The sequence below is a fragment of the Protomyctophum parallelum genome (assembly GCF_964188405.1).
Source record: "Protomyctophum parallelum genome assembly, chromosome: 5".
NCBI lineage: Eukaryota > Metazoa > Chordata > Actinopteri > Myctophiformes > Myctophidae > Protomyctophum > Protomyctophum parallelum.
Genome location: NC_139702.1, coordinates 10,860,907 through 10,888,698, shown reverse-complemented (window position 1 = coordinate 10,888,698; position 27,792 = coordinate 10,860,907). Strand labels below are relative to the sequence as shown.

The 27,792-nt window shown below is 41.9% G+C and overlaps 2 protein-coding genes across 2 annotated transcripts; one reads left to right on the top strand and one right to left on the bottom strand.

Moving 5' to 3' along the window:
- Positions 1-3,433: 3,433 nt before the first annotated feature.
- LOC310859244 (CD48 antigen-like) lies at positions 3,434-6,359 on the bottom strand (the record flags this gene model as incomplete). Its single annotated transcript, XM_083765646.1, has 3 exons — positions 3,434-3,459; positions 5,079-5,345; positions 5,936-6,359. The coding sequence occupies 3 exons, from the start codon at positions 6,357-6,359 to the stop codon at positions 3,434-3,436; spliced, it is 717 nt and encodes a 238-aa protein (XP_083621772.1).
- An 8,590-nt stretch (positions 6,360-14,949) lies between these two features.
- pbk (PDZ binding kinase) lies at positions 14,950-21,668 on the top strand. The gene is made up of 7 exons (XM_083764767.1): positions 14,950-15,004; positions 17,137-17,434; positions 18,248-18,387; positions 18,771-18,940; positions 19,403-19,532; positions 19,869-20,069; positions 20,966-21,668. The coding sequence occupies exons 2-7, from the start codon at positions 17,142-17,144 to the stop codon at positions 21,193-21,195; spliced, it is 1,164 nt and encodes a 387-aa protein (XP_083620893.1). The 5' UTR covers positions 14,950-15,004; positions 17,137-17,141; the 3' UTR covers positions 21,196-21,668.
- Positions 21,669-27,792: the final 6,124 nt, after the last annotated feature.

Here is a 27,792-nt window from a genome sequence, read left to right as displayed (position 1 = left end):
CTCTCAATAAAAGCTCTCGCTTATGAGAGCTTTTATTGCTTTTATTCAAACAGGAAGCAACAAACAGGCAGCTTCCTCAGCTTCCTGTTTGTTGTAGGCAAACCATTGCCTACAACATGACGTAAGCATATCATCCGGCTCCAGCCCAGATCATATACCGAAATGAAATGGTGCCCAGGCTAGAGTCAAACTAGAACTGAACTCAGAGCTGGGTGTGGCGCTGCGCACCTGTTGTGCATGGACTTGATCAAGGCACAACAGGTTAAATCAGTCATCTCCACAAACACTCGGGAGATATAGCCTCTGTCCGGACAGTGGAGAGCTATCGCCTCTCCTGTGTAAAATGTCATATGTTGTGTTATTTCTTGCACTGAGAGGAATAAACCAGTCTACTTAAGAAAGCTGCCCTGTGTTGTGTCCTTCCTTGCCCTGGGTAGTGACTAGTCGGTCACAATCACACAGTATGACTTTAAATAGTACTAGACTAGGCCTACTAGTAATAGTACTTTGAGAACATAAACAAACACAAACCACGACTTCTGGTTACTCACTCAAAGGATAACCTCATACAATATTTTGACTTAAATCTCAGGAACACAGTCATGAGTGTGTAAACATCAAGTGTTTGCTGATCAGGACACCAGGATCGTAAAGGAATCCAGAAAGACAGAAGCATGAAGATATTCCAGAAAAAAATGAAAGAAAGAAGAAAACTTGCTCTATTGTGTGTGTGTGCGTGCGTGCGTGGGTATGTGTGTACTGCATGCATATTTCATACAATTCCAAATAGTTTTCACCTAGTTTTAGCTCTTACTACGTTGCATTTACTGTAGATGTCACCACACGTATAATTCGTATTGGTAACCAAAACGGTCAACCCCAAACACTTTTTATTGGAAATGTAAATGAGGGAATAAGGCATAGGTTAAGTTTAGGAATAAGGTAGGCATATAGTTTTACTGAGGTTAAGTTTAGGAATAAGGTTACGTCTAGGCATAGTTTTACTGCGGTTAAAGCCGCACTATGTAACAATTTCTTTAATGAATACATTTAGATTTGGATTTGGCCTGCTGGCCGTTCTGCGGCCAACCGGATTTGATTGGGGCCGAGTATAGGTTACGGGAGACTGTTCTCGTATTCATAGAATCATAATAGGCAGAGAGATCGTCTGGCTACACAAGACTGTAACCATTGGATCAATGTGATGTTCTAACTTCTATCTGGATGCAACGTGTATATTTGTAAGCAATAAATGCAAGCATTGCATGAGAAGATAAATATCTGGACATTGTAAATTGCACTATACACAGCAGAGGCCTACAGTATGTGTCAATTAATTTTGCAGGCGTACAGTGACTACCAGTATGTATGCAACTGAAGTCTGCATATCAAAGCTGGCATCCAGAGCCAGGTTGTCATTGTTGCTCTGCTGCATAGTAGCAATAATGTCTGCATTGGCTTCCTGAGCCCATTGTCACATATCTGTCTTGAGCTGACACACATAAACCACAAAGAATAAAGACTGGCCTATATGACCTAATGGGTTGCAAACCAGATTTGAAGGCATTACACTTTCGCTCCTTTTTGTGTGTTTGACATGTACAGTCATTTGTTTGTTTTATGTTTCATTTGTTAGAGATTTTTGGAGCAATAGTAAGAAGAAATAATCAGCTTGCACACAAAGAAAAACACAACTATGGCAGTGTAGGCTAATGTGTTTATTTATTATTAGAAGATGTTTTCTCACAATACAGATCTTCAGCATTCAATCAAATCTTGACAAGGAATAACATGATCAGCACAGCACTATTCCTCTAGTATAGTAGGCTACATCTACTACAACACGTCTACTGTAACCTAGTCTCTCAAGACAGACGATGAGATTCTCAGATTGACTGTAACACAATGTTTAAGAGAAGGTACAATATGAAAGAAATTAAACCGTAAAAGACAATTAAGATGCCTTGTTTCACTGTTTTAGCACTCCTTCAGCTGCGCCTTTGCTTCTACATGTTTAATTTTGGCGCTTGTGGTGATAGTTCAGTCTTCTTTCACTTTCTCTACCATGCCAATGTTTTAACCTCATGGTGGTTCTGGTTGAGAAGCACTGTTCAGAAGACACCAGTAGATGTCATGTTTGAGCTGTTGAATGACTGATGTTAGGTGTTCTATTTGTTTATTCTTAGATCATGCTGATACCAATAAATGGCAATTTTGCCAAATGTATACGAAATGAAAAGGGAACAGATGCAATTCTGTTAATTAAGTCACAAATTTAAAGCTGAATCTGTGTCTATATACAGTAGGTGAGACATGACCTTTGGCTTTGACACAATATAGGGTATTATGTGCATGCATAAAGTGAATGGCAAATCGAGTGGCAAAGTGAGTGTCAAAGTGAGTTTAACGTCGTTTAACGTTGTTTAATGCAATCAGAAAGGACTTTTCTGTTTGGATTCATGGGCTTCATGGGTTCCTGCATAACTTCCGGGTATGATGACGATGTCACACGCATATACCAGGGAGACAACATTATGTTACTTATGAGTCATAACCATACAGATTAGACAAAATTACATTATTCATTTAAAAAAGTGACATAGTGCCACTTTAACCCATTTAGACCTGAAAGTCTTCTGAAAGAATATATATTCAAAGATTTTTGCCGCATTTTCACGATTTTTCAGCAATAGTAGACCTCGTATAGCACGCCACTCGGTGGCGCGCTATGAGCTTGTAGATCTGCTATTTTTCAATAGCTAAAGTATAACATAATGCTAAAACACCAAAAGGGGTTCCCGTCCAGAATAAACCAATATTAAGTATGAGTTTAGTTATTTAAAAAAAAACACTTAAAAACAGAATAGCCAATGTAGAAATATTATATATTATACAATTCTTTTAAGAAATACAATCTACAGTAAATGTAGTCTTAGATATCAATGTGCTACATCTAGGAGCCTTTTGGAGATAGGGGGAAACGGTTAGCCTGACTCTGTACGAAGCTAACATATACTGTAAGCTCACAAATTAACACAGTGTATCTTGTCTGCTTAAGCAACAATGTCTGGATGAGGGAGGAAGTATCAACCAGTAACCCCACAATGAAACTCACAAGTCACAACTCACCATCTAAATGCTCAGCGCCTCCTGTCTTCCAGTAGGCACAAATGCAAAGCATAAACAGAGGTGGAATACATGAGCTGATTTTATTTATAGCGACATTATTATTAATCAAATGTTCTTTTTGACATAAGGGCCACGGGTGTCGGGTCTTTAAAAAAATTACAAACCCTTGGTCATCAAGCAGGGTCAAAGGACAACCCCGTCAGCTTAGTTAAAAGCAGCTCCATCTGACTGCATATGTTACAGTCATGTGACACAGTGACAGTTTGTTATACTGTCTGTGGTGAGCTTGGAGTGGATTCTTACTTCAGATGATTCTAGTGAATTCCTTTCCTGAGGGAACAAGAAAACACAAATGTAAGAAAAACCCAGGACAAGTGTGTGCGTGCACGTGCGTGTGTGTGTGTGTGTGTGTGTGTGCGCGCGCGTGTGCGTGTGTGTGTGTGTGTGTGTGTGTGTGTGTGTGTGTGTGTGTGTGTGTGTGTGTGTGTGTGTGTGTGTGTGCACTGTCACCCATTGTGCACGTGCGTACGTGCAGACAGAAGGCCCTATTTAGACGACACATTAAATAACCAATCACAGTGTAGTCTCCCATTCCCTGCTCTTAGACCAACTAAAAGCTGGTCTAAGAGCAAAATGCTTATTTGTCATTTGTCACTCTTCAGACCTCATTGACAACTCATTGCTCACATCAACATTCAGCTGCTGGATGCAAGATCATTACTTAAACAACGTGAGCGTTGGGCATAAAAATGGTCAGAAAATAACAATGATGATTGCGATGCCACTTGCACTGGTGAAGGTATAAGGCCCAGAGTCTGTGTATACAAAATATTACTAACCTTCCCTGACTGTCCTTTCAACGAGTTCAGTATAATGAGCATCTTCCTCTCTTCTGGATGGAACTATACAGCAGACAAAAAAGAATATGACAAAGTGTTATTGATTTGGTGACAACCACACATTATTATTGCAATATATAGGCTACAACTATACAAAATGTGCCTATACTTTGTGTGCATTCATTTCACAATACAGAGGCATTTGTGTAGCCTGTGGCTTTGATATCATTTTATAAAAGTTTCAATTCTTAACTTATTTTATAAATAAATATTTCTTCTCTAAACAACACAGAGCCAAAGGTAATTTACATTGAGCTTGATTGGATTACAATAACTCATAGTAATATAAATTAATGATTACTTACTTAGAGGGGTCCTCTTGAACTTGCTCTTTATTATCACAACAACGACTGATATGGTGGTAACGGTAATACAAACTATCAATAAGCGAATTATGAACCTTCTGGATGCACTGCCGTCATCATCTATGGGGAACATTAGCAAAATTCATTCATAATGAGAAAAGATAGCACTTTGTAGACGATTCTACAAATGTCTTCTAAATCCTGACGGTTTTCTGAAAAACCCATGTTTCTATGTTAGAGGTTCTCAAACATTTTCATGTCAAGGACCCCCATAAATATATGTATAATTGGCCGCTGACCCCCCCATCTGGAAATGTGTTGTTTCTGGGACCCCACAGAAGCAAGGCTTTGAGTTGAAAACGTTCGCTTTGAAAGAATATATTCAAAGATTTGCACCACATTTTCACAATTTTTCAAGAATAGCAGACCTACAAGACCTACAAGAGCTTGTAGATCTGCTATTTTTCAATGGCTAAAGTATAACAATGCTTAAAACACCAAAAGGGGGGCCTGGGCCATGGGCCTGGGCCATGGCTCAGTGGTCCAGGCACCTTGGCTGGTAATCCACCCTGGCAGTGTGCCGCGGGGTCGACTCCCGATCCCAACGGCCTTTACTGCATGCCTTCCCCCCATCTCTGCATGCCTCCACCCCAATCTCTCTCCCCATTTCCTGTCCCTCCATAAAAAATAAAGGCGAAAGCCACAAAAAACACCAAAAGGGGTTCCCGCCCAAAAGTATCCTTACTTGTAAAGCTATCACTGCAGAGTGCTGTGATGTTGAGTGACAGTGTGTTGTTATTAGCAGGGTTGGCAGCCACACAGCTGTAAGAGGAGTTCAATGCCTCCTTGTCTACAATGAGAGGAAGAGAGGGAACAGTGCTGGTCTGGTCCAGAATCTTCTCTCCTTTGTACCAGTAGAGAACGGTCTCATCAACCTTCTCTACAAAACACACCAGGCTGCAGCTCTCACTGCTCACAGCAGAGACCTTCACACCAGGCATCGGTGCAGGATCTGAGGACACATTTAGTGGACAATCAAGACATGACATGGAATTATATAATCTGCATAGCCTAAAATGTAGACCCTCGTAGATGTATTTATCGATTCTGACATTTTTAAAATGTCAGAATCGATAAATACATCTACCAGAGTCTACATTTTAGGCTATAATCTGCATTTGGAAACCCTAAACCAGTGGTTCTCAAACTAATTCCTGTCAAGGACCCCCAAATTGACATGTATTTGGCCGCGGACCACATCTAAAAATGTTGTGTGCCAGGGACCTCCAGAAGTAAAAGAAATATTTAAAAAATAATTTGCAAGCAAGAGAGGGAAAAGTAATCACATTTAGCGATTGGAAATGAATACTAATCTTTTAATGAACACAAGGACTCTGTGTTTCGACATCAGATACAGTTTCAGCTGTAAGAAATGGCTAATCCCCCTTTAGTTGACACTAACCAGTTTTCATTGACAATATAACAGGGTTTCTTGTTTCACTACATAATGTGACCATACTGTCAACTTATTTTAGTCAAAGGATATTATTGGTTTAGTTAGTATATTGGTTTCATAAAGAAAACTGAAGTTTCTACAAGTACCAAAGATGGTGAGGTTGAACCAGTCGTGTGATCCAGCTCCATTAATGACCTCTCCATAATAAAGACCAGAGTCATTGAGGCCCAGATCTGTAATGGTCAGAGATCCACTCCCCGTGTCCAGGTGGATTCTTCCTCTGAACCGGTCAACGGTTTGACTTTGCAACTGCCCATCAGTGTAATTCACCAGGACATGGTGTTCTGGACCAAATGACCAGAGAAGCTGAGACTTGTCAGCCATCAGTGCGGTCTGAAGGACGACGCTCCGTCCGACCTCCCCGAACACTTGCTTGATCTCCTCATGATGTGTCAGCGCTGCTGTAACTGTAAAGAGTAAAGATAGAAGACAGTATTCGATTAGCCCCGTCGCCATCGGTGGCCCTCTCCCTATGCTGTAGCTCTGGGTCTCGGTCACATACAGTAGCATTGTGTCTTTAAGTATTATTAGTAAACAAACATTTGAAGGAAAGTAGTTCTACCTGTTGTAATCAGGGGTCAATATGTTAATAAATAAGATGAGATGAAAGCATCTGATTGTACTGATAAGACCCAATAATTGAAATCCAAAACATGGAATACACTTGGACCGTGTTGCATTGATGCCTGTATACATACAACCAGTGGCTGACTTGCCAGTCTCCAGGGTTTCTGCAGAATAGGTAGTAGACTGATTTATTGAATGCAGAAATATTGTCATTTTACACAATTGGCACATTAGGATTCCACTGGTCTGTAGGGCTAGGTCTGTGTGTTTCTGGTATAATAATTGATACAATATACAATATGTCCATGGGAAAAAAGAAAAAGACAAAAATGTCCATCACAAGTTGACATGGCGATGACCCCTGGTCCCAATGCTAGTAACAGTTTGACGCATCTACTGTACTATCTAAACATACTGTCTACTCTGAACTGGAGCTTTTTCCATTCAAGAGCAGAGATTCAACACTAATTAATCTGCTCTCACAAGCAGTACAATCACCTCAGCTCACCTTCCTTTACATATTGTCTAGTGCTTACATATTATGCATTACACATTATGCATTACAGATTTCTGAAAACTGGTCCTGTAAATGTCCAAACCATGAACAGGATACTGTATGGTAACTAAAAACATATTGTCATATTACATAAATATTAAATATGTATGGCGTTAAGCTGTTACACTTCAAGGCTATTGGGATATAAAATTATAAATCACTATATTTAATAGAAGATGATCAGTGATATTATTTGTTTTAGCTTATTGTATTCTTATAGCAATAGCATACAAGTTGTTTCAAAGTCAAAACTATGGTATTATAACAACACTGACATCTACATTTGCAAACTACTTACCACATAAGGTCAAACATATCCATTCAGTTACAAAGGAATGCATCACCACTATTCTATAAGCTATACAGCCTCTCAAGTCAAACAGCACAGCAGAGAAGATAACACATGACTAGAAAAGTCTCTCTCTCCCTCTTTCTCTCTCTCTCTCTGATCTCTCTCTCTCTCTGATCTCTCTCTCTCTCTCTCTCTCTCTCTCTCTCTCTCTCTCTCTCTCTCTCCCGAGAGTTGGTACTGATGCTGAAGCTCAGTGAGGGGAAAAAATGACCACCCCTTTTTGGTGACCACACCTTGTGTGTTACTTCCAACATGGCTCTATCTTCACTAGTAAATATGCTGCACTGTTTATTGTCTCTACCAGGCCGAAGTTTGCAGGATTGGCCCGTTTTGAACAAAAAGCCTCGAATCATGAACGCAGCGTGCAATTTACATGAACATTTTCACGCACTTTCCTAGTAGGCTGAGGAATAAATATGAGCCTACAACAGGACCCTCCTACCAGCATCAAGACCCCCTAGTGTCCTCCGTAAAGACAGGTTGGTGCTTGGAATCATGCTAATTGATTGGAATAATGATGGCTCATCAATAGGATATGCACAGTGGTAAGAATTAATTGGCCACTGTGCGTGTGATGAATCGGGCGGTGATTTTGTGCTCAATGTGAACACATTTCTATATGCACATGTGAACGAGGACTAGCTGGACTTAAAACACCTGTACACTTCCCACACTAAAGTTGGGATTTATATAGTGACAACTGTAGATCCAAAAACAAAAGATTTTACATGAAGAGCAACAAACAATTACTCAATTCTCCTATCAGTCTGTCCACAACCTCGGTCAAGCCATGTTGTACAAAGCATTTGCTAATCATCACTGAATAGTTGGGTTGATGACTCACTTATCTACAGTGTAATCTCATTCCAGCCAGTGGCCGCTACGCACCTTTGCCCTTTCCAGTTATGTCTCCATTTCTGCATACACATATGGAGGGTTTATTATATAATCTCCTTTTCCCCTTTGATTAACCCATTTAGACCTGAGCTCGATTCTACAAATGTCTTCTAAATCATGACAGTTTTCTGAAAAACCCATGTTTCTATTTTCAACATTTTACTATGTCATTAATATACCTTATAGAGCTGTTGCGTGGAAATATATATATTTTTAAAGTCCCCCCCATTCTCAAAAGAATCATTAACATGGTGAATCACATCTTGATGAAGATGTGATTCACCATGTTAATGATTTTTTTTCAGACCTCCAGTTTATAGGAAACACAGAATGGGGGGGACGGGACGTTTTTTATTATTTCCAGCTCTAAGGTACGGTATATTAATGAAAATGTTGAAAATGAGTCCAATGCCCCTTTAAACCCTCCGTTTCTTGTGTTCCCTGCTAGTGTATAGATGGTGTTATGGTGTCATGTTCCAGTCCTGTCCATATGTGTTTTGGAGAATAAATCTGTGTTCATTCGACCAGCTCTGCTCCTGCCTGTCTGTTCTGCACTTGGGTCACACTTAGGGATTGGTATCGTTAGGATTTTTTCGAGTCCGGTACCGATTCCGGTTCTGCTTATCGATTCCGGTTCTTAACGGTTCCCTATTTCGGTTCCAAAATGATATAAAAGAGGTCAAATGTTTAACAAAAAAGCTCAATGTCAATTTAAGACATGTAATGAATAAATAGTGTAACATCCTCTTCCTCCTCATTCAGTTGAGCCATTTGTGGATAATATAGTAAAAATATAAATGGTATAAACTTAAGGTCAATTGTTTTTCACAAAGCTTTTATTTTTAAGACTTTGATTTAAGACAGATGAATATAGACCAACATCCTTTCCTTTAACAGTTGAGCCATTTGTGGATAATCAAACGCAGCACGCGGAGCGGCGGAGTCAGTTCAGTCAGTCAACCTCAAGGGAAGTTCTTGCTTGCTCAAAGGCCCATACTATGCTCAAGGGGTTAACATGCTGCATTACTATGTGGGAGTATACGTGTGTGCAAGTCTCTCACGTCATTCGCTGATGCGGCAGTCAGCTGACTAAGTGGGCAGGCTACTTAAGCTCACTAGACTCCATGCTCTTCCTGCCTTCCTCTGCTCATGGTTCCCCGGTCGTATGTGATGTTTTCTCCCACCACCACCCCAGCACCACCGGTGGGCTCTGCTATCTATGCTCCCCATGGGGGGGGTTATTGTATATCTATCTCCCTGCTCTTATGTTTTATGATGTTGCTTAATCATGCCGAGCAGGGAGAAATCCAGCAGAGCCGAACGCCAAGTCAAATATCATATGCACACTCATTACTCATTCTTCAATAAATATTGTTTAATCTATTCGTGAGTTGTCTGACTGAACTACAGTTACCTCTTACTACTACTGACAATGACAACAAATATGCCTGAGAGACTACACAACATAAACATCACTGCAACACATCACTGCAACACAAAGTCAGAAATCTAGAAATCTAGGGGGGCGACGTGCTAACAACCATTGAAACAAAGGCGGCTTGCATGCAGGCTTTTGTTGTTTTTTTCCACCTCCTCTCTTCGAAGTTAGCCTGGGCAAGCTACAGACTTCGCACACACAACTCACACTCACAACTCACAACTCACTACTCACACTTGAGTCGCACCGTGACAATGGAATGTCAGAACAGGTCAGCTCCATAAAGGGTGGTAGCGGGGACATTCTCTTGAGTGTACAGGGTTTGATGAGGGCCGGGCCTTAATTTTCGGGCCTGTTGAGAACTCTAGTTTTCACCGGCTGCCGGGCGCAATTGCAATAATAGGGCCTGTCTAGAGTTTGAATGGACAGGTATCAGTCAAAAGGGAGACATCGAAGAGGAAGGATGGATGGGAAAGGATCAACATATGGATTGTCAGAACAGGTTCTGATATATATCCATATATGGAGATCTAAGGGAGTTGCTAGCCAATATTGATGATGTCACGAGACCTGGGCACCATATATGGGGGTTTTCCATATATGGGGATTGGGGATCCATAGTGATATCCATACATCAGGGATCTCCATCCCTGATGATGTCACGTGATGTCACGAGGCATGATCATATATGGTCATCCCGTCAGTGTGTTGGTCACACATATACACTGTATATACTGTGTGTGTGTGTGTGTGTGTGTGTGTGTGTGTGTGTGTGTGTGTGTGTGTGAGGGTGTGTGTGTGTGTGTGTGTGTGTGTGTGTGTGTGTGTGTGTGTGTGTGTGTGTGTGTGTGTGTGTGTGTGTGTGTGTGTGTGTGTGTGTGTTATACTTATGCATGTAATAAATTTGTTTTAGTGTTTTAGTTTCTGGGGTTTTAGTTTTAAACATATGATTATGTTTGGGGGTCGAATTGGGGATTTAATAGTTTGTGAACCACTGCTCTTAGAGCACTGGGTCTCAGAAGCAAGGTTTTTGTACAAGTCAAGTTTGATTAGTTTAGTGTTAGGGTTACTACGCAAGTATGGAACAGTATGGAAAATAATGTATGGAAAAATATTTATGTTTCCAGACTATTTACTGCTGTCCTGTAACTCTATTCCTGCACAGGGGACTCAGGGGGAGGCCCTTGGTCCCTGCCCGGTCGATGATTCCAGCTCTTGCTGTCGCCCCAACCTGGGGTGTCCGTGGTCCCAGGGCGGCCTTGCAGTACATTCTGCCACCAGTCGCCTCTTGCCCGCCCTGGTACAGACACCCCAGGCACCCAAAGGTGATAGCAGGTACCGTCCACTTTTGACCTCTGACACCTTCATTTTTTCGGCTGCATGTGTAGGAACCCTGTGGTGAAGGAGTTTTGTTGTCACTTATTATGTGTTTAATTGTTAGGTTAGTGATTCAAAATCAAGGTTAGATTTAGGATGATTATATATTTATTTATCTGGGTTGCTCCGTGACATGTGTCATTTGCTCCTGTTAAGTCTCTTTAATGTCTGTAAAGTTATATAGGCTAAAAGTGGTCATGATCAGTGTTAGTGAGTAAAAGTGTCCTGTAAGTCCATGTGGGCTGGGCTTCAATCAATCAATCAATCAATCAATCAATCAATCATATGGCATTTATTAATTTATGATTGATTAATTGATTTGTTACAATTAGGACTATTATTGTTACATAATGGCATTCCGTGTTCTTTATCATTCTTGTCGTTTGTAGATGAAGACGTGTTTGTCCATCCTGGTGCTTCTGGCCCAGCTGCTCTGTCCACTGAGCGCTCCGCCTCCACCAGGTTCTGCTGGACCTATAGTGACCCTAGTGACCCTGCTGGACCTATCGTGACCCAAGTGACGATTACGGTGGCGTTTTTATACCTCGTGGCAGTGAATACCGTGGCGGTTTTGAACCTCGTGACGGTGAATGCCAGGCGTTTCATTTGTAATGTAACACTCACTATGGCCTTATATGTCTGTCTGTCTGTCTTCCTTGATAAATAATGCCTTGAGGCCATTATTACATTTTCTGTGCACATTCATGTTCCCAAGAGGAAGACTCCTGTTGGTTTTTGGTGAACCCATGACACTGACCATCAAGCCAAACTTTTCAGGGCGTCCGGGCGGGGGGAGGTGTGGATATATGTGTGTGTGTGTGTGTGTGTGTGTGTGTGTGTGTGTGTGTGTGTGTGTGTGTGTGTGTGTGTGTGTGTGTGTGTGTGTGTGTGTGTGACTGTGTGTGTGCTTGCGTGTGTGCTTGTATCACTAACGTGGAAGATAAAATTCGCCCAAAGTATAGTAGAATTAGACCTTATTTTGTCATAATAGTCATCATTGTTTCCATGTTGAAAAGTGTTCATATATAAAAAAGCTGAAATAGAAGATCTACAAGCTTCCAATTCGTCACTTTGTGACGAGTTTGAAGCTTGTACTGTAGATCAGCTTATTTATGCATTTATTTTTAACCTTTTTTAAGTATAACAATAATGAATATATCAGTAAGTTCTTGGTATATTTCATTTATATCCCTGTGCATTTATGTTTTGATTACCAGGCAAACAGAAACGTATTATTATTTATTATGTTCCAATGATTTAATTGTGTAATTAAAACACAATTAAATCGTTAATCGCAATTGTTTGTGTGACAACTAATCATCAACTTAAATGTTGTAATCATGACAGCCTACTCAGGACCTTTATGGACGCCTTCTGACAAGCACAAGAAGGCATTCAACAACATGTCTCCCGTTTAGCTTCACTGTACTGGCTTCCTGTATGTTTCAGGATTAAGTTTAACATTTTATTGTTTAAAAAGAAAAAAAAATCATGGGCTAGCACCTCCGTATATTTAGGATATTTTAAAATAGTACCGTACGTCCCAGAAAGAGCATTGATATCGGCAGACAAGCTTCTGCTGGAGATCCCGAAGTCCAAGCTGATGCTAGGGGGGATCAAACCTTTTCTGTGGCTGCCCCTAAACTCTGGACCATGCATATTATGTACAAATTTATACCACATGCCTTTAATGCCATATAACACGTTCGTCCAAAATCTGCCAGAGTGGTTCAGTTGGGTGAGGTCTGGTCACTGTAAAGTTATAGAATATTACCCTTTAAACCCACATGTATGATTGACTATACCTTGTGCTGTTTGCATTTCTATCTAATAAAGTATTCAATCAATCAATTCACATCACTTTAATACCAATATCAAACTGTTCAGTGACCCCTCATGGCCTGTAGAGGGTGGCATTTTCATTCTACAAGATTACACTCACATCAGGATAGAAATGTTTCATCATAGCATAAAACTGATCACTCAGAATAACTATTTGTTTTTTGTTTATTAATCTTATGGGCCTTTCTGAGCCTTTATTTGATAGGTACAGTGGAGAGAACAGAAAACATTGAGCAGGGGAGTGACATGCAGCAAATGGTCCAGATTCCAGAATATATATGTATCCTACTGTATTCATTGTTATAATGTTTGTGTGTTGTCTAGTCAGCTTGGTTGTGTTAATGGTTTCTGTGCTGTTTAGTGTTTAGTCTGCCATCTATTGTCAGATTGAGGTAATGGTTTCTACTTTAACACATAATGACATTCCTCATGGAATCTCAAATCTACTTTGTGACCTAATATACTGTTTTCCAAAAGATTTTTTTTTTCCAGTAACGACAGTCACCAACACTGGACATTTTCAAATACCATCTTATCTATCTTGCTCTCCTCTTTGTCTCACAGTTGTGTCCTCTGAAAATGTGTTCTGTGGTGTTCCAGTCAGGAGGTGTGGGGTATAAATGTTCATGATATAAAAATAAAACACATTTTAGACATGAACATACCTTGTAGATTCATGTAGCAGTAGACATTTCTAACACCATTAAGAACATGGTTTATATGTACAGTATGCACCTGAAATGATCAATGCTATTTTCGAAACAAGTCAGACTGGGGAATTATTTATATTGTGAATACAGTTCAAGAGCTGCAGTAGAATAGTATGTTGCATTGTATTTTGTATATATACTGTATAATTGTGTCACATTTCCTGGCTAAATTGACTAATGGCAGCATTGCAATAGCCTACTGTACAGTGGAGCTGTGACTTGGTTGGTCACAGAAAGGGATATTGCTGTTGTTAGTTTGGACTCTCTCCTGTGACCAATCCATGGTGCTGGTTAAACCACAGGTCAACCGCCACCACGATAGGTTCCAGGGTCACTGAATCACTAAGCCACTCCACCACGGCAAGGTCACAGCAAAAGGAGTGGAAGTGGCCCTTAAAAGGGCCGGGGGGGGGGGGGGGGGGGGTACAGGGTCTTGTCTCACAGTGACATGAGGGAAAAGTAGTTTGCCACAGCAGACTCCCGTTCCTCCATGATCTCCTCCTTCTCCTCCAGAAGGGCCTGCCATTCATCCTCATTGATCCTCAACTGCTCCTCCTCACTGCACTCCTCTGACAGAGTCTTCTCCACCTTACTGAGAGAAAAGATGTCCTCCACACGAGACTCCCATTCCTCCATCTTCTCCTCAAACTCTTCCACAATGACCTGCCACTCATCCTCCTTGATCCTCCATCTCTCCTCCCTGCACTCCTCCGTCTCCGCCAGGTCTGAGTGGTCGACCACAGCATTGAAACTACCAGAGTAATAACTTTTTTGTGTCATCACCGCCATCATAATGGATAGGTCTTCTCCTGCTAAGGTTCTGAGCTGTGTATACTGTCTGTCTCTGCAGTCTCTTCCAAAGAAAGAAGTGATGTGTAACAGCCTACAGCCAGGCTTTATTCTGTTGGTTGCCCGTTGCCCATTGGCTGATGCCTAGCAACGGGTTTGTAGTACTTTTTACACAGAACGCTATGACGTCACCCATATCAACAAACAGCTGCAGGTGGACCACACGAGGTATCAACTATCAACACTAGGTTTGTGTATTTGTGTTGTCATGGCGACATCTCCACACGACCAAAGGACAGTGCCAGGTAAATAATCATGGTGACGTGTGTCAATATTTTTCTTTTGCCGTATGTTTTTAAACGTTGCTGTTAGCTTGCAAGCTAACTTGGCTTTTATTTATACTATAAGGGGATAACCAATAAAGTTGTATGGCTGAACCATAATATACTCTAAGGGCTGAACATGCGCAGTACAGTGATCCGTTCGTTTCGTCACTTCCCGTGGCACTGACGGGCTCGCGCGCAAACAACAACGTATTTTGGCATTTTGAAATCTGCGCGCGCGCTGTTTGTTTCCTACTTTCCTCCTGCATCATCATCATATTCGCTGTGAGAGCAGATCAAACAGGTAAACTTGACCCAACATAACACGTTGATTTCAAAATACAGATCCATACGTACGTTAAATGTTCTTAACGTTTATTTGGTTTCTTTCGGTCGTCGTCATGAGTTTACGTGAACATGTGTGTGCGTGTTGTCTGTGACTGTAGTCTGTCTGTCAAGTGTCAATAATGTTACAAACAACAACCTAGCTAGCGTTGGATGATCGTCACAAGACGGTCGTCGTCGGCCATAATCAGGCCCGGTGGGAGGAGGACAAATTGCACCAAGGCTGCAAGCAACCCAAAAGGCAACATAGCAATTTACAATTTACAATTTAGGCATTTAGCAGACGCTCTTAATCCAGAGCGACTTACATTTAAGCAAGAACAAAAGCATGGGAATACATCACATAAAAGCATTTATCAATATCATGAAACATGCGTAAGCTAAGAAAGTAACAGTGGAATATCTATATAATGAAACTATACATACACTATACATATAAACTATACATATTTACTACTATGCTATACATATGTACTATGGCGTGCTATAACTATATACAATACAATTATAGTGCTGTCTACATAACATGCTATAAGTCTGTGTCAAATGCTATCTAAGCCAACAGGAATGCTATCTAAGGGGTTAGGGTAAGTGCTATGGGCCATGATGGAGTCTGAAAAGGTGGGTTTTCAGGCTACGGCGGAAGATTGGGAGTGATGCTGCAGTTCTGACTGCAATGGGAAGTGCATTCCACAGTTTTGGAGCCAGAAGGGAGAAGAGTTTGGGACGTGTGGAGCGTTGGCCCGGCGTTTTTAGTGAGGGTACTTCCAGTTTCCCTGCGTTGGCTGATCTGAGTGCGCGGGAGGGTTTGTAGGGTTCAATCATACTTGTAAGATATGGGGGAGCCATACCTTTGGTTGCTTTGAATGCCAGCATCAGAGTTTTGTATTCTGTGCGGGCAGCGACCGGGAGCCAGTGGAGGGAGCGGAGCAGGGGGGAGACATGTGAGAATTTTGGCTGGTTGAAGACCAAGCGAGCTGCTGCATTTTGGATCAGCTGGAGAGGCTTAAGTGCACATGCTGGTAGGCCAGTAAGGAGGGAGTTACAATAGTCGAGTTTTGACAAGACTGTTGTCTGGATTAGGAGCTGGGCTGATTCCTGGGTGAGGAACGGTCTAATTCGTCGTATGTTATAGAGTGTGAACCTACATGATCGAGTGACAGCTGTGATGTGAGCTTTGAACGAGAGCTGACTATCCAGGACAACACCAAGATTCCTGGCTGTTGGGACAGCATTTTTCATACGAATTTATATGAATTATGTGTGTGTGTGTGTGTGTGTGTGTGTGTGTGTGTGTGTGTGTGTGTGTGTGTGTGTGTGTGTGTGTGTGTGTGTGTGTGTGTGTGTGTGTGTGTGTGTGTGTGTGTGTGTGTGTGTGTGTGTGTGTGTGTGTGTGTGTGTGTGTGTGTGTGTGTGTGTGTGTGTGTGTGTGTGTGTGTGTGTTTTGTTGTTGTGTGCATGTTTGAGGCGTTGTGCTTTGATGTTGGATTCGTATTATGTTGTGTCTGCATGGCTGTGTGTGGGGTGGGGTTTATTCGTGACCAGAGATAGGTTTTAAGTAGTATCATAATGTTGTATTATCATTTCATTGACATGATGATTTGACTGTAACCAGTGTGCCCAGCTGGATTTTCTGTCGTGTGTATTGCATTGTTTTTTTTTTGCCCATGGCTATCAGTATTACCTACAGAAGCTACATTTTAACGTGTCTGGGTGGCATAGCCATAAGAAGTAGAACTATCAGTGTGTACTTTTACAAGACTGACACACACACACACACACACACTTATTTTATTTTTTCTTGAGGGGTGATAGCCCCTCCTATGTCCAGCTTTTGGTGTATGTGAAAACGTTGTCCTACACAAACATAAAATCATGCCTTTGACAATGAATGGACAATTTTGAGTGTTCGTGTAAACACAAACATTGCAACGCAAACATAGAAGACGATGGTGAGGACGCAAATTCTGATTGGAATGGCAGGGCATATGGTGTAGGTGTGAGTTGCGCGAAATGTCAGAGATTATCTCTTGAAAAGACTAAGACCGAGACACTGTTGAATCATTTTTTAATTTTTCATGTGTCCTTTAGTAAGAATGGACCCTGCCAATCTCAGCGACGATGCGTTCAAGAGCCCCCAGGCACTTCGTGTTAAGAGATTCGATGACAACTCATTCAACACCCCAACATCGGTTCGTGTTAAGAGTTCTTCTCTGAGCAATGGGAGTCCCATCACCATCCTGGACTCTCCTGCTGTCCTTGGTGACAACTCATTCAAGACCCCCAAATCAGCTCATCTAAGCAGTGGGAGTCCCATCACCATCCCTGCATCACCTTTCATGAAGAAACTTGGCTGTGGGACTGGAGTGAATGTTTATCTCATGAAAAGGTTTTGTCTGACTCAACTTTGATTTATTTATAATAGTTCACTAAATGTTTTTAAGGCGCGGTCACGCTGGCAGCTATAAAGACACCAGTCTACCATTCTTTTTCAATGGAAGCTAGCCTCATCATAATGCAATGATACATCTGACATTTGTAGCCACTACAAAAAGGTTGAGCTGGTTTCAACTTCAGCTACCTCAGGTATCAACTCATGTGCTTCTGACTGTGAGGAAAACGCCTCCTGTGCACAACCAGTGAGAGCGCAATGGGAAAAGAAGGACTGTGCAGTCCCAGGCACTACAGCCCCTAGCTAGCGTCTGCCACACACTCGAACAAAGCAAAGAACATAAACTAATAGGTCACTGAAGTCACTGAATATGGGGACCTCACCTAACATGCCTTGCCTTACTAGCTTCAGCTTGAGCCTCTCATCCTCAAATATCTAGCTTAGCCCTTTCAAATATGATGCATCTTTTGTATCTGCCAGTGTGAACGCAGTGGTTCTCACATTTGTGGCTTCAGTAGTACATCATTTCACAGATTTCTGATACAATAAAGACCTCCTTTCCAGGTGTCTTTATTGTTAGAACTTGTGTACATCAGACTCAGAGTAATGTTGTTTTGGTAGGTTCTTCATACATTTTAGCAGCTTTACTCGTCTTATTACAATATTTAGCTTGGAAAGAGGCAAGAGAAAATAAAACCATTGCATGTGATGCTGTGAATGATTATCATTGATAATGATAACCCACCTTTGTTTTAGTTTTTAGTTTTTTAACCCCCAGGTTAAATATCAATATTATGTAAATGTTTCCAGAATGGGTAAGCTGAACGCCTCACCCTGGGCTATAAAGAAGATCAACAGCAAATGTGAGTCCAGGCAGCTGAAGATTTACCAGAAACGACTGGATGAAGAGGCAAATATTCTGAAGGAGCTCGTTCACACAAACATTATTGGTAAGACAAGAGGCAGTTCCAGCCAGTAAAATCCTTTGTGCAACTCTGATATGTAAACGAATGGACCCTTGCGGGTACAAAATGCAGAAATGATGTAGAAATGATTTTTTACCATGTATTGAACTTAAAAAGTACTCCACCCATTTACTGACTCCATACGACAAGTGTGACGATGACCTGTGTTAGTTGCGTTACCAACAACACCTACACCTACTAAGTAACACCACTACTTAAAGTTGCATTACGAACAACTACTACAACTACTTTTTCCTAGTAATGTAACTAATTATGGGATAAATAATGATGGATTTATCGCTAAGAAAAATACTGGTGAGTTGCAGCCCCTAGTCTCTTATCTGCTGCCCTGCCTTTGACCCTTGCAGGTTTCCGTGCCCAAGTGACGGCCAACGATGGCTCCAAATGCCTGGCCATGGAGTACGGAGGAGAGCAGTCCCTCAATGACCTCATTGAGAAGAGGAAGGCACAGGGCCTGGGTGCTTTCCCTGCTGCCACCATCCAGAGGGTGGCACTGCACGTGGCTCGAGGCCTGCAGGTAGAATTTACATAACACATAGTCTCCCGTAGCCAGACAACTATTCCACAATCTCTGAATGCTATATAGTGTGGAACTACAGCTCCCGAAATCAGAGCAAAGCGGGCATTTCCGTTCACGAAAACATTTTGAAATATATATATATATATATTTTTTAAACATAATGTTTATTGATTTTTCATTACAACAAAGTAATTTCAAAACAATTATTCACATATATTTTCCCCCCACATCCCCATGGCAGCACAAATACAGACACAAACTTTGAAGAAACATCAGGCAATGTTCATAAATACAGAACAAAAAAAAAAAGAAAAAAGAAAACCCACGTACATTACATACAGTTAAATCAAACAAATGCACAATGTCCGTCACAGTTCCCTATTTGAAATATCTTTAGATTTAAGTGTGTGTGTGTGTATGTATTTAAGATAGATATTCTTTATCGATTTCTTTATCCAGTACCTTCACACTGAGAAGAAGCTGCTCCACGGGGACATGAAGTCATGTAACGTGGTCATCAAAGGAGACTTCGAGACCATCAAGATCTGTGATGTGGGCGTGTCTCTATGGCTGGATGAGAACATGACGGGTAGGGAGCTGTCAGTCACTCCAGTCGCCACGACTCATTTCAGTTATTTGGATTCAAACTAACCACAATTAAAATTCCCTATGGTGGATGCACAGCTTTCAGGGAGGCTTTTGAGAGGCAAGGCTTCCTTTGAAAAGAAGGAGCGGTCAGTGAGATTAGGGCATATTGAGATGGGTGAGCTTTCTCAGGCACCCTCACAAAAATAGTCCTGATGTATCTGCAGAGTTATTTAGTAGTTAGTACTGTGAACCGGTGAGAGTCAAGACCAGTGACATATTTCTTGTGGTGTCATTGTTTCTCTCTGAGACTCTGTTTCTCAATGCACGTTTTTGACAGTATCGGACCCCGAGGCTGAGTTTGTCGGCACGGAGCCATGGAAGCCTAAGGAGTGCCTCGAGGAGGGAGGAGTGATCACAGACAAGTCGGACATCTTCTCCTACGGCCTGACCCTGTGGGAGATGATGTCCCTGGACATTCCTCACCTGGACATACCAGACGAGTATGATGACGAGGCAGAGGATGACACTGAGGACGAAGGTGAGAACAGACGGTAGAATGAAATGGCAAATCAACTCAAACTCACAGTGTTCGTGTCCAGAAAAGAAATCTAATTTAAAAATGGCTAAAGTTGCAGATCGACCAGCTCAAGACGTGTAGCGTGTTGAGCTTGTAGAGATCTGATGCTTTTGTGTGACACTGTAGTATCAGTATGATCAAGTAGGGCATGATTAAGTTACGAAAAAACACAAAGTAAGGGCCGATTCATACTCCTATTTTACCGCTGTTTCGGCGCTGTAGTGCCGAAATGATTTCGGCTCGTCAGAAATTTTCAGTAGCACCGAAGAGCCGACTTTAGGACGGTACCCGCCCCCCCCCGAACCTCAAATGACGTCACATTGTAGGGTCTACAGAGCCGAACCGACTTTTATTCGGCTCTAAAATAGGAGTATGAATCGGCCCTTAAAATACGAGGATAACAGGTTTCTGCCCGACAGCAACGATAGTAGTTAGTAGTAGTACATCTAGCTATAAATCAGTTGTTACACACATAGTGATTCAGTGCAGATGCATGTGTATAGGAGCGGGTGATCGCTAGGGCTCATGTGGTTCAACATCACAATGTTGAATATTTAATCTGTCATAATCATCCCACAAAGGTTATTATACTGTAGTTTTTCATTTTTTTGTTTGGACTTTATTTATTTTTCTCTCATTTTCATTTAGTTTTGATTCATATAGAAAGGGCTTTCTTGAGTTTCGTCAGTTGTGGTTTATGTATGTTTTGGTAAAGCCTCGTTTGTCTTTTTCTTTCCAATTTAATCTTCAGTTAACTAAAACATTTTCCCAATTCCAGTTTTCAACTATAATATTATATAGTTTCAACTATAATAAATTACCCTGCAATCTCTCTGTCTCTCCCTGCCGCCTGTCAGAAGGGAGTTGGGACGAGGATGCCTACTACGAGAGGCTGGGGACGCGACCCCCTGTGGACATGGAGACCCTGGGTGCAAGTTACCGCAGGATGGTGGAGCTCTTCTGCCTGTGTACGGAGGAGGACCCCAACCAACGTCCCTCTGCCACGCAGATAGTCCAAGCCCTGGAGGCCAACGCTCAGGTGGACAAAACACACCATGACGACGTCATTGTCATCGATTCTGAGTGACTCTCTCTGGTCCAGGCTCTTGTCTCGTCTGTGAACACGTGACAATAACCCGCACTTGACCCATTAAGTCCTGACTACAAATGTTTTCTAAACCAATAAATAAAGGATCTTTCAGTATTTTTGAAAAACTGTTTAAAAATAGCAGATGTACAAGCTTACGCTGTGAGCTTGTCTGCCTCTGCCATACATTTCGAATGGCCAATGCTAAAATCTAAAATCACACGGATGTTTTATACTTTATCGTGAAGCTGTGGTGGGAAAAGATAGCCAGTGTACAAACAAATACAACGAGTCTTGTGAGCTTTGTGAGCTTAAAAATAGGCTTGTGGTTAATGCAGGTTAAACGCCATATTGAAAGCCGTTAATGCATTGTTGGTCTCTTTTGTGTGTACTTTTTCTGTCCCATTTTCTTTTTCTTACCTTGTTTTTACTCTTGTTTAATGTATATTTTCTGTCTTTTGGTAATGTAATAAAAATATTATAAAACTGAAAGTAGTTAATGCATACTTTCTTATTATATTCAATTATATTATATTCAAAAATGTCATTTATTGGTGCTCTTAAAGAGATGATACCCTTTGGGTGCAACATCTGTCAATTATAGTTTGTATTGACGAGACTGGTGACTTGACATGCAGTGGTATTGAGGGGTGTCAGGAAAGAAGCGCATGTACTATATTTAAATTACTGTAGTACATGTACTGTAATCAATTTAAATTACTGTTATTAAAAAATAGACTCATGTGTCCATATCATCCTCTGCTTCGTTTCTGCTTCATCCTCTGCTTCATCCTCTGCATCGTTTCTTTAACCTCATGCCATCTGGACAAAGATACAGGACCTTGCCATGGAAAAAGGTCCGTTTTAGTAGGAGTTTTGTCCCCTCAGCCATCGCGGCATTAAACAAACTGCCCCGCCGATAGGATGGTTCTGTACACAGTGGGGAACTCATGTTTTGTTTTTTGTTTTGTTTTTGTTTTGTCTTGGTGCTATGTGCTCTGTGTTGTTTTTGATGTGGGTGTTGAACTGTTGAACAGATTGTGAAGACAAATATCCTTCGGGACAATAAAGATTATTATTATTATTATATATATATATATGGGGCTTCATACAGGAGCTCCCATCAGCTCAGACCTAGCCTCGGAGACAGCAGGGCAAGTGTTTTGTTTTACTTCCAGGCTAGCTCAGCCTCAGACCTGGGGCCTATTTCACGAAACTTGGATTAACTAATCCAGGATTTAGGCCAAAGCCAGGCTTTTTAAATCCTGATCTTTACAGCCTGGTTTATTCCGTTCCACTAAAGCCAAGCGAGGCTCAGAATTGGTGGATTTGGCGAGCCGGGATCAGCAAGCCTGGCTTAATAGACAGTCTGGCTTTTTGTCTCTAGACCCCTTATGTGGATCACAGATTTACTGATCCTTCTTCTTCATGCGGTATTAAGGCAGTTTGCATCCTTAATAGTTGCATTACAGCCCCCTTCTGTATATCTCATTATCTTTACTAATCTATTCAAGACTTACTGATACAAGGACTTAAGCTTCTAAAATAAATACTGCTGCTGTAATTAAAGAGAGAACATACTCTCAATAGTGGATAGACTGAATGATTAACTACCCCAAAAATATAGTTTACATTTTACCACTACTATTAACTTAAAACAGAATTCTTAATATTGTAAGCATAATGATATTGTCGCATTGTGATATTTGGCCATAACTCCCTCCTCTGAGGGAGCTACCTTTGGGGAAGGGGGTTGTTGTCCAGACAGGTCCGGGTCATGGGTTCATGTAGCATGCCAAAGTTTGTGCTATTGCCATTGAGAATGCATTGGGCGTTTAAGTTAAATAACTCAGAAACTACAAAACATTTCAAAGTAAAAAGTTCCAGCATGTGTCTCCACAGTAAGCTGAATTTTACAAAGTGTGAATGGAGTTTCTAGGTGAAAGTGATTTTTTTAAGTGCCACTATCTGCCTATAAATGTCTCAAATTTGAAAGCACTATATTTCTAAAACGATGAAACATTTCAAAGATTCCTTTTCAGGCACACATGTCCACCGTAGGATGAACCTAAATAGGTTTGAATGGGGTTTCTAGGTGTAAGTATGTAGAACTAGTAGTGGGTGAAACGTTACAATGGTAATATGTTGTAAAACAATGAGTAATGGTAATATTTAGTGGTTTTCACTTTTACAAAAATTTTTTATAATATATAATATAATATAATAATTCTTCTTAACCGTGCACTTGCACGACAGCAAACCTATTCATGGGGAACATTCACCAAAAGCAGCTGATCTACAAGCTCACAAGCTGTCATGATGTTGTGCAGCCTATATATTTTGGTTATTTGATTTTATATAGTGCTTAAATTAGTCCTTTAATGCAGACCGATACAAATAAGGCAACATAAACCCATAATAATTGAATAAATCTGGAAAACATCATTGGTTTGTGATCAGTTTGACTGCTTAATGAAGAGTAAAGACATCAGGATTAGGTTAAACCAGGCTGTTAGCCTGGTCCGGAGCAGGCTAAGTCCAAAGCATTAGTTTCCATGGTAACTTATGTAGCATCACTTTCATGAAACCGAATCAAGCCTCAACATATCCAGGTTAACTGGTTAAATTAATCTGGCAAGATCAACCAGCTTTCATGAAACCGGTTAAGCACTGATCCAGGATATATTAAGCCAGGATATGTGTTAAAGCCCGGCTTAATCTCTAATCCAAGTTTCGTGAAATAGGCCCCTGATGATGCATATCTCAGGATAATTGTCTCCACCAGGCTGAAGGCATGGGGAGAGAGTATGTTTTGCACTCCGTCCGTCCGTCTGTGTACAGCTAATCTCTGGCACCGTTAACCCGTTCAATGCCAAATTTTGCACACACACTCCCTGGATGCCAATGATGAACCTCTGCACCAAATGTTCCAGAATGGCCTGTTATAGCGCCACCAGGAGGCCGACTTTTGTAAAAACATTTTTTTTATATTACTCCTCCAGATTCTGTCCAAAGATCCTGCAAAATCACTCTATAGTCATGTGTTCAAGATGGATCTGTCAGATATTTCATATTCTATCCTAATTGGCTAACTTTGGCTTTCAAAGTTTACAGGATTGTCCCGTTTATAGCCTCAAATCATGAACGCAGTGTGTAGTTTACGTTAAATATTTCACTGACTTTTCTACTAGGCTGAGGAATATATCCCACCCTTTTCATATTGGCCTGTTATAGCGCCACCAACAGGTGGATTTCTGCAAAACATTTTTTGAACAAAATGCCTCCAGTCATCCAATTGCCATCCAAGCCAAAGAAATGTCACCCTTTTCACATTGGCCTATTATAGCGTCACCAGGAGGCCACAACCTGACCTGGCCTCAGTGGAGACCTGTGCCCAAGGGGCACTTTTCTAGTTTATATTAATTTTGTCCACTTGAGGGCGACACACTGTGGAAAACAAAAACCGAAATCCAGACAGTTCTATGCATTGTCTTTGAAAAACAAACAAACAAACAAAACAAATCATATATATATATATATATATATATATATATATAAGAAAGTAAAAAGGGAAAAACATGTACAGTATGGGGGAAATAAAGGGGAGGGGTCACTTAATGTGCTCTTTGACAGAGGTTTTGAAGGAGTCAAGGAATTCACATTTCTTAATGGCTGTTGGTAGGGCGTTCCACATTTTAGTGGCATAGGAGCAAAATTAATGTAATCCCTTGTTTGAGCCGAATCTGGGTTGCATGTGGTTTGTTGAACTACTCTATGGTGCCAGATTGCCAATCACTCTGAATCTGAAGGTTAAAATGTGTCAATGTGAACAGCCTATGAAAGTTTTATTTTGACACAAAAATTCAAAACACGTTCAATTTATCCTGTCTGTACAACCAAAATGAGTATGCTTTGACCAGTATGTGTGTATTTTACGACAGGCCACCGTATGTGTCATTGTACATCCGTAAAGATCATAAATGGCATATCTGGACAAATGAATCGAATGACACAGCAGGCTATACCTTTGAGCTGATGCAAAGAGAATCCGCTCAACAGCACAAAAAGACATTAGGCACAAGTAGTTTCTATGTCGTGTCATACGAGAAAAGAAACAGTCAAGAAATAATCAAGTTTCGTCAGGACAAACAAATGCATAAATGCACAGACAGATGCAATCACCGCACACAAGTGACACCCATTCCAAAACTAGAGGTAACTCCTTCACCTGACTTAGCTTGCGTAGAGAAAGCTAACGGGTGGCTGTGTGATAAGACAATCGATCAGTACCATCAGCTCTTGCTATCTGTTGTTGTTGACAAAAGGGCATATATTTGTCCCAGCATTTTTGTAAGCCAACAGTTAATGAGTCTTTATTGTGGTGACATCAGCATACTACCAGATGTACCAAGAACATCACAGAATTGGTGGAGCTATGAGTTGGTAATATTGCCAGTCAACCTCCAAAAGACTCATTGGGGAGCAATTGTCGTAGATTTCTCTAAAAAGACAGTGGAGGGTGATAGCATAATCTTAGATGTTGTTCTAATGGATTCAGTCCATAGCTATGAACAAGACCTGGTTAATGTATTTGGTCCACTGCAAAAATACGTAGCCTTACAGTACTTTGCAATTCATGGTAGAGGTATGGCTATCACATTTAGATATGAGTGTTATGAGAGTGGGGTGTGGTAGAGGACATCTCCCCGAACACGTGGGTATGTCCAGATAGTTGCCTCGCGGAGCCGTCTTTTGTCCAGTGTCCATTCTGGGTCCGGAAACGGTACTTTTTTCAGCATTGACCACAGTAGGTCTGCTGCTGTGAATTTTACACCTCTCCCGCTTAGCGGAGAGTGTGGTGTGGTAGAGGACATCTCCCCGAACGTGTGGGTATGTCCAGATAGTTGCCTCGCGGAGGCCTCTTTGTCCAGTGTCCATTCTGGGTCCGGAAACGGTACTTTTTTCAGCATTGACCACAGTAGAAGGGCTGCTGCTGTGAATTTTACACCTCTCCCGCTTAGCGGAGAGTGGGGTGTGGTAGAGGACATCTCCCCGAACACGTGGGTATGTCCAGATAGTTGCCTCGCGGAGCCGTCTTTTGTCCAGTGTCCATTCTGGGTCCGGAAACGGTACTTTTTGTCAGCCTTGACCCCAGTAGAAGGTCTGCTGCTGTGAATTTTACACCTCTCCCGCTTAGCGGAGAGTGTGGTGTGGTAGAGGACATCTCCCCGAACGTGTGGGTATGTCCAGATAGTTGCCTCGCGGAGCCGTCTTTTGTCCAGTGTCCATTCTGGGTCCGGAAACGGTACTTTTTGTCAGCCTTGACCCCAGTAGAAGGTCTGCTGCTGTGAATTTTACACCTCTCCCGCTTAGCGGAGAGTGTGGTGTGGTAGAGGACATCTCCCCGAACGTGTGGGTATGTCCAGATAGTTGCCTCGCGGAGGCCTCTTTGTCCAGTGTCCATTCTGGGTCCGGAAACGGTACTTTTTTCAGCATTGACCACAGTAGAAGGGCTGCTGCTGTGAATTTTACACCTCTCCCGCTTAGCGGAGAGTGGGGTGTGGTAGAGGACATCTCCCCGAACACGTGGGTATGTCCAGATAGTTGCCTCGCGGAGCCGTCTTTTGTCCAGTGTCCATTCTGGGTCCGGAAACGGTACTTTTTGTCAGCCTTGACCCCAGTAGAAGGTCTGCTGCTGTGAATTTTACACCTCTCCCGCTTAGCGGAGAGTGTGGTGTGGTAGAGGACATCTCCCCGAACGTGTGGGTATGTCCAGATAGTTGCCTCGCGGAGCCGTCTTTTGTCCAGTGTCCATTCTGGGTCCGGAAACGGTACTTTTTGTCAGCCTTGACCCCAGTAGAAGGTCTGCTGCTGTGAATTTTACACCTCTCCCGCTTAGCGGAGAGTGTGGTGTGGTAGAGGACATCTCCCCGAACGTGTGGGTATGTCCAGATAGTTGCCTCGCGGAGGCCTCTTTGTCCAGTGTCCATTCTGGGTCCGGAAACGGTACTTTTTTCAGCATTGACCACAGTAGAAGGGCTGCTGCTGTGAATTTTACACCTCTCCCGCTTAGCGGAGAGTGGGGTGTGGTAGAGGACATCTCCCCGAACGTGTGGGTATGTCCAGATAGTTGCCTCGCGGAGCCGTCTTTTGTCCAGTGTCCATTCTGGGTCCGGAAACGGTACTTTTTGTCAGCCTTGACCCCAGTAGAAGGTCTGCTGCTGTGAATTTTACACCTCTCCCGCTTAGCGGAGAGTGTGGTGTGGTAGAGGACATCTCCCCGAACGTGTGGGTATGTCCAGATAGTTGCCTCGCGGAGCCGTCTTTTGTCCAGTGTCCATTCTGGGTCCGGAAACGGTACTTTTTGTCAGCCTTGAGCCCAGTAGAAGGTCTGCTGCTGTGAATTTTACACCTCTCCCGCTTAGCGGAGAGTGTGGTGTGGTAGAGGACATCTCCCCGAACGTGTGGGTATGTCCAGATAGTTGCCTCGCGGAGGCCTCTTTGTCCAGTGTCCATTCTGGGTCCGGAAACGGTACTTTTTTCAGCATTGACCACAGTAGACGGTCTGCTGCTGTGAATTTTACACCTCTCCCGCTT